At 35.0% G+C, this 10,149-nt stretch overlaps 4 protein-coding genes across 4 annotated transcripts in view; 1 reads left to right on the plus strand and 3 right to left on the minus strand.

Annotated features, from left to right (window-relative positions):
• LOC109085971 (protein phosphatase methylesterase 1-like) overlaps positions 1 to 10,149 on the plus strand; it is a 576,397-nt gene that overhangs the window by 73,805 nt on the left and 492,443 nt on the right. The gene's annotated exons all lie outside the window — the stretch shown is intronic.
• rnf150b (ring finger protein 150b) overlaps positions 1 to 10,149 on the minus strand; it is a 581,444-nt gene that overhangs the window by 66,596 nt on the left and 504,699 nt on the right. The window lies entirely within an intron of this gene.
• LOC109064213 (UPF0690 protein C1orf52 homolog) lies at positions 5,143 to 6,949 on the minus strand. The gene is made up of 3 exons (XM_042713924.1): positions 6,553 to 6,949; positions 5,659 to 5,875; positions 5,143 to 5,536 (listed from the first exon to the last, which is right to left on the minus strand). Exons 1-3 carry the CDS (start codon positions 6,823 to 6,825, stop codon positions 5,379 to 5,381), a joined length of 648 nt encoding a protein of 215 aa, XP_042569858.1. The 5' UTR covers positions 6,826 to 6,949; the 3' UTR covers positions 5,143 to 5,378.
• Positions 9,804 to 10,149, minus strand: part of LOC109064222 (N(G),N(G)-dimethylarginine dimethylaminohydrolase 1-like) — a 60,070-nt gene continuing 59,724 nt past the window's right edge. The window contains exon 6 of the mRNA XM_042713919.1: positions 9,804 to 10,136. Coding sequence (XP_042569853.1) covers positions 10,020 to 10,136 — 117 coding nt within the window. The 3' untranslated portion in view covers positions 9,804 to 10,019. The remainder of the gene's footprint in view (positions 10,137 to 10,149) is intronic.

A 10,149-nucleotide genomic window follows, 5' to 3' on the forward strand; every position in this document is an offset into this window, starting at 1 on the left:
TAGCAACACAATTTATGGGGGCGATCCGCACCCCTTTTCTCAGTTCCACGTATCATTAGCCAGGACCCCTCTGCCGTCTGCGGCGGGACGGGGGTCAGAAGGGACAGAAATCACAGCGCGGACGCTCTCAGCTGATCACTCTCTTTACTGCTTTTGTGTCCTGCTGCAGCATTAAAACATTTAAACAGTTCCTTCAGATTCAGTTGCTAGGCATTTTTCAATCAGAATTGTTTCAAAGCAGAAATTAATCAAATATATATGGCATAAACAACCTAAAAATAATAGTAAATAGTTAATAATATATTATGATAAATACACTTAAATTAACAGATATTATTTAAATAGATAAATTATTCAATAAATAAATAAATTATTTTTGTAAATATATGCATGACTTCAGTGTGTTTAAAAATATATATTATTTAAAAAATAATGTTTCCAACACATTTTGATATTTTTTGACTACCTGACAGAGAATACAGCAAAATATAACATAATTTGTGTTTCCTGTTAAAACTAAATTTCTCATGCAGAAACAAAAAAATCTTGCTCTAAATCTCCTCTTTTTTTAATTTTTTTTTTTATAGTTGATCTAGACAAGAATTTGCAAACTATCCAAAGTTCTGTTCAATCGTAAAGCAGTGAAAACTCTATCTCTGTATGCATCGTTTGTAATGTTAGTTTTTTTTCTTTTTCTTTTGTTGTTAACCTGGAAACACATCCCTTATGAAAATGAACCATGGTTTTAAATAAATAAATTCCATGGTAACCACAAATAGTTTTTGCTACACTAGCCCATACTTTAACCATGGTATTTATAGTAAAACTGTGGTTATTCAAATCGTGATCAATACATGGTTACTACACACTTTTAATATAATAAAACCATGGTTATATTTCTTAAGGGATCTACACTTACTTTCTTTAATTTTTTATTTGTTTTGGTTTATATAAATGACGGTACTGCCTTAATGTTTTTGATGGTTTTGTACTGTTTTTTTTTAAATGTGAAAAAAGATTCACAAAATCTGCTCCAAAGCTCCGATCCGAAGTCAAATGATTCGCGATACGCGATCCGATTGGAACGCTTCGAACAGTGAATCGTTTTGCGACGCAATGGTTTTAACTATTTCAGAGTTTTCAATCATCACTGCGTGTTTTTTTTTTTTTTTTTTTTTAAAAATAATAATTATAAGCAAATGTCCGAAATTCGAAAATGAATGGCTCCTTTTGATCTGGTTTTTGCCAGTGAATCGAGTTTGAAATCAATCAGTTCCATGCGTAAATGACTCACTCAAATTGATTCGGTTAGGAAAACAAGCTGAAAGCATCAAGTGAATGTTGAATTTTACCCTATCTATTGTTATAAATATTTGAAGGAAATTATTGCTTGCATCTGATTGTATTAGTGTATATAGACCCCTTAAAAGTTTGTAAACATTGCAACGTCTCCGGGTTGGGCGGGGCTTAGCTGGAGGCAAAAAGAGGCGGCGGACGCAATGTTTGACAAGCGTAAACTGCACGTTTTAGGAGGGATTTATTAAACAATGGAGCAGAAGAAGGTTTCGGAACTGTCCGAATATGTACAGTCACTGACTCTCGGGACCGTGACAAAAAATAATAATAATTAAAAAAGTGGGAGTTAGCATACATTTACCAATTAATTCAGTTGATCACTCAGTTCCCTGACCAAACTGGTTATCTGAACCAAAATATAATGACGAGTGGGATAACATTACAGTAGCCTAATTTATTTATTTATTTATTTATTTCTAGCTAAGCCTGGTGTAGTTCTTGTATCTTGTTCTCATTGGAAACATTTTAACCAGTTTTTTAGATATTTCCTAGACAATGAACATTTGAATTCATTTCGCGGTGGTTTTGGGGAATTTTGTCAAGGCTTATTGTCTAATGTAACCTATCGCTGGGCTAACTATGATTAGCAATGTGGATTATTTTTAAAGAGACCATTCAAAAGGATGGCACACACTCTCTATCGCTGTATGTTTGTTTAACATTTAAGCTAGCTAGTGCGCTGAAGGTTGGCGACTTTTTCACCTATAAACATAAACTTGCTGATTTGTACTAGATAAAAACAACACACCAGTACACATGCAATAGATTATTTTACCTAATATGAAGTGGTGCTGAAGTGTGCACTGCAAACACGAGCATTATTTATGATCGTCTCTGTCTAGTCTGTACGCCGTATTGCATTCAACCACAATGTCTTCTTGATTTCTGCGGGATCCGGTGAAACTTTAGTTTTGAACAAAAAGTGCAGTTCCTTCTATTCTGGCAGCCAAAAACACAACACAACACACACACACACACACACACACACACACACACAACACACACACACACACACACACACACACACACACACACTAAATTTGTACGTTTAACATTCTTATTAAAACTGGTAATATAAGGTTTTAGTTACTTGTAATAAATATTATTAATATTAATAATATCAATTTATACTAAAAACAATAATAAATTAAAATTTAATATAAATATCATATAATAAATAAAAATAATATAATACTAATTAAAAATAATCTAAAATCTATAACAAAAAAAAATCTACTATATGTAATAATAAAAATGGCTTTCTTCACAAAAAAAATATGTAAATATAATAGCTTTCCTTAATAATAATAATAATAATAATAAAATAAAATACAACTGACTTCCTGTTTCTACAGAATAAATATTATTTAACAACTTTAGAGCTCATGGCAGGTCTGTTTATTTGAAAAATTCAGTTCCTCAATTGGTTTTTGCTCTATACTGACTTTCCGGTCTTACTAGATAGGCCACTCAAGCACAAGTATGCACTTTCCGCAGAAGAGGCCGCTGACTGAAGGTCACAGTTTCCGGTTTCTCGTCGCCATGGTGACCGGACATCCTGACACCCGCCTCTCAATCACTGCTCCGGCTTTTTAATGAATACACATACTGTCAGCCGAGACCATTCATAACACACAAACGCCACGGAAGCCTCAGATCTGAATATGTATGAAGGTCATAAACAGGTCTCGGTGGAAACACTTAATGATGCAGGTGTTTGCGGTCCTGTGCATACAATCACATTAACACGGTCAATCATTCACCAAACACACAAATATACGCTGCACGAGCGCTCAGCAAACACACCAGACGCTGAACACCGAAGAAACAGAACAGAAAAAACAGAAGCTCAGGGTCGGGATGCATGATGAAGTAACATGATGTTTTACATTTTCAAAGAAATTCCTGAGGCGGTGTTTGCCGTGGAAAAAAAAGGCTGTGTGGTTGCTAGGGCGTTTAGGGGTGCAAAAAAAAAAAAAATCCTGAAAAAAAAAAAAAAAAAGGTTTACTAGGGCTAAAAAAAAAAAAATGCATGTGCTGTAAGATGTTTTGGGTACATTTCAAACCCACTGTCCGAGGACAGAAAAAAAATTACAACCCGTATACAGGGGCGTAGCTAGCATTAAATAAAATCCTTAAAGAATCAATACACCTATGCATGCTAAATAATTTGAGATAAAAATTCCATGGTAACGAACTAGAAAAAAATTAAAAAAAACATTTTAGAAAAAAAAATGTGAGTAAATGTATGGTTTGAGCATTTATATTCTAGATAAGTTTAGTCATGTAGACTAGATTAAAAAAACATTTTTAAAAAAATGTGATGGTAAAATGTTTTCAGGCTTATAGTTCTTTCTCAGTTTTTATTACGTTTGACAATGTACTAAAAATGAATCACTAAATGTAAAAACTTTTTTCAGCCTTGTTCATTTCTCATTTTTGTTTCGTTTAACTTGTACTAAAATAACTAAATCTCAAAACAATATATACCATTTTTAAAAAACTAAAAACTACTAAAACAACTAAAGTAAGTTAAAACTTAATATATGACAATGAAAACATAAAATATAAAATTAACGACGAATTCAAAATATTAATAAACACACCTCACAAACATGTATATAAGTATAGTATATAGTGATAAAGTACTAGGTAAAATAAATAGTATAGGTTAGGTGTCCCATTTATACAGTTTCCTCCGAAAGTAAAATTAAATAAAAACTCTTTCTACAGAATAATATGTCTAAAATGAAAACAAGAACTATAAAATAAAAACAAATACAAAATAATAAAAAATTAATAATAATATAAAAAAAATGTAAAAATAAATGAAAAAAAAAATCACTTATTTTTGGTTTCTACATAATAATAAATAATCGCAATTTGAGGAATCATTCGTGTCTGGAGCACAAACACTAACACTTTAATACGTGACATTAGAGATTATGGCATAACTATCAATAATGAGCGATTAAAACTGTTCTCTATGTTTCTTTCCAGTTCTGTGTTGAACTTCAGGTCCTGAAAAAAGAAGCGCATCATAAACTCTGAGTCTGCAAGCATCTCCTGATGTTCATTCAGGTGTGAGGACAACACACACACACACACACACACACACACACACACACAGCATGTCTTGGTCAAGGCCGGGCACATACCTGCATGCTGGAATCTCATCATCTGCTTTTTTTTTTTTTTTTTACCTGTTTGACATCCACAGGAGACGACAGAACTCCCTGGAATCCCTCTGATCGCTCCATGCTCCCAGGAGAAAAACTACACAGGCTTTTCACATCCTTCAACCTGCGGCTGCGCCAAACACTTTCAGACACATTTCACACGATACGATGACAAGACAGAGACATTCTGATCATTAAGACATTAAAAAAAACGTGATTTTAAACATTAAAAACCCTTAAAAAGTATATGGCAAATGATCATACACCAAAGAATACCTCAGATGTACCACGGCGCATGTTTGAACTAAAAAAAAACACTTTTATTAGGTATACAGTATTGGAAAAGTAAATATTTGAGACGTTTAACCTATAATTACTAATGAAGTTCTGCATTAAATTCCATTTCTAAAATTTCCTTTTAATTCCATGAGCTTTCGAAGCCACTTTGGATCAAATCTTATTCAGTGTCGCCACCTAGTGGACAGAAACAACATCAGTTTAATCAAACACACACACACACACACACAAGCACGCGCACGCACGCACGCACGCACGCACGCACGCACACACACACACACACAAATAAATGAAAGATACAAACAGAGACTCAGAGAAAAGGACTTTATCCATTTGAGAAGCTAGAAATCATTGGAAACATACATACACCAATAATGCTTCTTACAGCTACACCTTTACAGTTGAAATCATATTACGTCCGAAAACACAAACACATCTTACTAAACCCTATCCCCTGTTACATGGACGAGAGTTGGGAGTAACCAAATTTAAAACAACCTCGGAGGACGGTTAAAGACTCGGGGATTAGAACAAACGGAGCGCTCCTCAGTCCAAACTCTGACGCAGGATTCGCTTCTCCTCTTCCACAAAGTTCTTATCTGACGTGGCCTGACCGATGTCCCGCTTCCTCTTCTCCTTCTGCTGGAACGTTTCCACGCGACGCCTTTTAGAAGACGTCTGCTGCTTCCCAGACGCATCGTCATCTGCAGTGAGAAAGAGTGTCCCAAACTCAGAAACATGTCAAGATAGATAGAACGATAGATAGATAGATAGATAGATAGATAGAACGATAGATAGATAGATAGATAGATGAGTCTGATGTTACCAGAGTCCGGCTGCTGTTGCTGCTCCTCCTCCTCCGGCAGGAAGTGGGCGGGGCCCCGGTGGGCTTGAGGGGCGTCGTCTCCGTTGTCCTCGTATACATTGGACCATTTGATGGCCATGTCCATTCCATCAGGAGCTCCTTTCTTCTTCTCCTCCGTCACGTACGTCTGTGGCGGAGGAACGGCGTTGTTCTTCCACAACTTAAACTGCTTAGGAGGCTGAAACGGTTCAGAGTAAGTGATAAAATCAAGATTAAAATAAATCATAAAAATCCCATAGACTTACACTGACGGAATGTTCAAACGAGCCAAGACTGTTCAAACTCCAACTGTCAAAATTCAAATTTAAACTCCCAGAATCCCTTGAGACTCAATCAAGCATCCCTTCTACCTAATATTTCTTATCTATCTATCTATTATTATTATTATTATACCTTAGCAACCACCCGGAGTACCCTAGCAACCACATAGCAACACCCGAGTATCTATCTAAGCTTAGCAACCACCCCGGGTAACCTAGCAACTGTACATCAACACCATAGGAAACACCTAGAGTACCTTAGCAACCACCCCTAGTACCCTATCAACCGCATAGCAACACTCTTATCTTATCTTTGAAACCACTTTCACCTTCAAACCTCTAGCTCTTACACCTTTTTAAAACTTTCTGGTCTGGTTTTCTCAAGACAACTTCAAAGTTTGTCTTAACGATTTTTTTTTTTTTTATTATTATTTTATGTTAAATCTAAAGTTAGTTTGAACGTTACAATGCACTCTGTAGAAATATGCAAAAAAGGAATTTCAAAACCAAAATAATAAAGATGGCCACGCAGTACGCACTTGTTTTTCTGGCGCACGCGGTTTTATTCAATATTGTATAATAATGAAATAATGACCTCTTCTGGCGCTTTGACGGCTCTTCTGTCCCAGTCGATGACTTTATTCAGCGGGTTATAGAGGAATGCGGGTTTGCTGACGGATCGGAAAAGATCGTCGGGTTTCGGCAGCGGTTCGGCGGCTCGTTTGCGGCCCTGTGATCCTGAGGGTTCCGCTTCGCTTCGGTTCTTCTTACCGGACTCAGGACCGTCCGAGTCACTGCTGCTGCTGTCGCTCAGGTCATCAAAGCCCATGAAGGAAATTACGAGCCTTATTTGCTTCTCATCGCTCATGGTGGCTGGAGATGAGAGAGGCTGCCGGATTCAGAGATTGTGGGTTTATTCGGAAGCGCGGATAACAACAACTAAACAACGCTCGCCATGTTGAACTCGGCGCTCGCTGATGTCGTAAACGCAGGCGGAGCGTAAAGGCACACTCCAAACAACGGGATCACAGAAATAAAACATATTACAATCTAATTTTATTTTTAAACGGTATATTTTCAAATCAAGAGCTAATATAAATATTACCGTGGTTAGCACTAAGTTTCAGACAGCTGTTGAAGTAGACGGCAAGGTCTCGTGATACCCGTTACATTTCTCAACACTCGTCGGTTTGACCAATCAGAGTCATTTACGATCACTAGATGAGGAGGTTTAAATTAATCGAGGTGGCTGGGTGTTTTTTATTTTTAACCTATTTTACTGTCCATTATGTGTGATTAATTTATTTAAACAGGTATGTTTCCTAAAGTAGAAGTATCTAAATTAACACAAAATACATCGTGAGATCTGAAAGCGCTCAATGGAGGATTCAGCTTCAGGAAAGAGTTTTCTGCTTTCCAGACCTAAGTGTTTTATCTTAATTATTGATTTACGATTTTAACGCTATATTTTATTTATTTCACGTGATTTTAAAGATTTATTAGTATCATTACTCCAAGCTTTTTTACTGTTTTAAAATAATAATAATAATAATAATAATAATAATATATATAGCCTAATATAGATATATATATATATTTTTTTTTTTTTTTTTTTTTGAGCAGCAAATCAGAATATTAGAATGATTTCTGAAGGATCATGTGATGGGACACATGAAATCTATGTGTATTTGCTGTGTAATTTAACAAGATATGTTTTTTTTTTCTTTACAGAAGCATGCTCTGGTCAAGCAGAGTATGTATTAATTTCCATCTGCATTAGACACAAATGAGCACACAAATTGTGTACGTAAACTTTTATTCAACAAACCCAACAAAATCATCACATCGAGCAAAGACACAGTGTTAAAGGAATTATTATGGCACATAAAAATCACATCTAATAAGTCCTGATTCACATCTATCAAGCATTTCCAGACAGAAAACAAGTTATTGATCGACCAGTCCAGCGAGACGCCTTAAAAAGCGTTTTTTAGAAAATACAGGAGTATAAGAAAATACTGCAGACAGCAGAATCCCGGATGATGTCAGATTTCAGCATGAATTTGAAAGCGTTTGATATCAGGAAAAAACAAACGGTAGCTGCTACGAATTTTTAATCTCTCAATCCGGACTTTCTTTCCTCGCAATTCAGACTTTTAATTTTTAATCTCTCAATCCGGACTAAAATTTCTTTTATAAACTCGCGATTTATGAGAAAAAAAAAACTTGCGAAATAAAAACTCAGAACTTCTGACTTTCTCGCAATTCAGTTTTTTAGACTTTTTTTCTTTCCATTTTAAAAAATAAAAAAGGTAAACTGCGACATTTTAATCTCTCAATCCGGACTTTCTTTCCTCGCAATTCAGACTTTTTTTTCTCATATTCTGATGTAAATTTTCAAAATTTTCTTTTATAAACTCGCAATTATGCAAAAAAAAAATAATTTACGAAATATAAACCTCAGAATTTCGATTTTCTTCTTCCACAAAATAAAAAAGGTAACTGCGAACTTTTTATCTTTTTAATCTTTCTTTGAGTTTTAATTTTTTTTTTTTCAAATTGATTGAGTTTTTATATCTAATTTTGTATCTTGAATTTGTTTTTTTAGAATCGCAAGTTCATATTTTGCAACGTTTATATATTACAATTCTGCGTTTGTCTCACAATGTAATTCTCGCAAATTGCGATTTTATATTCTTTATTTTTTTTTTCTAATTTGCGAGGTTTTTAATTTTTTTTTTGTGTGATAATTGCGAGAAAAAAGTCTTGAATTGTGAGATAAAGGTCGCAATTAACTTTTGTTTTTGTTTTTTTATCCCGTGCCATTTTTTTTATCCTCTAGTCCAATTCAAGCACTTTCCATCCTGAATTGTTTACATAATTAGAATAAGTGTCAATTGATTCAGCTAATGTTACCCACAATTCATTGCGCTGGATGAGTTTTTCAAGGAAATTGTGAGGAACGAAGCTGCAGGCTTTTACTATGAAGTAGCCTAATAATGAATTATAAGGTAATATAGCTTGATGCTAACACTACGCAAATGCAACAAGCTAGTGAGGTCAAATTAGCATATTGGGAACGTGTGTGGTTGATTTTAATGTGTGCTGGCAAACTTCTGATTGGACGTCACAGTGAGGAAGAACGTCCAATCAGCACCTGAGGATTGTGAAACCACGACACCTTTAAAAAGCGACTAGCGTACTACTCTACTTCTGCATTATGTAAAGATTGCATATGTTCTGGAATACCTGATACAACAGCAATACTATATCCCACAATGCATTGCACTCCAACTGACCCTCTGTTTATTTTTAGAACATATTTTTTATTATCTGGGAACTGCAGGACAAACGAACGCTTCGAAAATAAATCCATAAAAACATTTGTTTTTGTTTTTTTTGCTTCAATTACTCAATAAAAGCGCTATGGCTTGTTTCACACGTCACATCTGTGCATATTTATTCCAAATACAGTCCAAATGCTCTATAAATCTATTTATGAACACAATGCTCTACAATCTAGGCAACACAAAGTAACAAATCATCATTCAGTGTTTAAAAACAGGCTTTTATGGGGCTCGATGAACGTTAAATGCGATAAACACTTACGGTTCGGTCATTCTGAATGGATCCAGAAGATTTATATAGTTTACAGCTTCATTTTGAGGTTTAGAGCAATTTCTGTCATGAAAATTAGATTTTATTATAATCAAAATTGTAATAGTTTTGACTCACTGACCGCTGCTATAAAAAAAGTCAACAGCTTGTTTTTGTTTTGATTAACTGTGCTATAAAAAAAGTCAACAGCTGGATGGTTATAATCAAACGAGATGTTTAATGTGGTACTACTTAAACCACACTTTCATCAGTCATTTAAAAAAAAAGAATGTTGTGCTGGATAGAAAAATAAATGTATTTTAATTTCCTCACATATTAGAAAAAGCAGACTTTAAGTATGTTTTTATATTCCCTTCCCTTCAGACGAAACAATCTGATTCATTTTATTGGAGTTAAAAAACACAAACAAAGATAAAACGATTGTAAATGGCTTTCAGGAGTCTCTCAGATGTTCTTCTTCCTGTTGACGAGCACCGAGCAGCAGGTCAGCGCGCCGTCCACCTTCACTTTCTCCTGATTGGACACTGGGATGAGCATGTGATCCTTCAGCTTCTCAAAGACCTGCAGCAGGAGA

Source organism: Cyprinus carpio, chromosome A23 (genome assembly GCF_018340385.1).
Source record: "Cyprinus carpio isolate SPL01 chromosome A23, ASM1834038v1, whole genome shotgun sequence".
NCBI classification, from domain to species: Eukaryota; Metazoa; Chordata; class Actinopteri; order Cypriniformes; family Cyprinidae; genus Cyprinus; species Cyprinus carpio.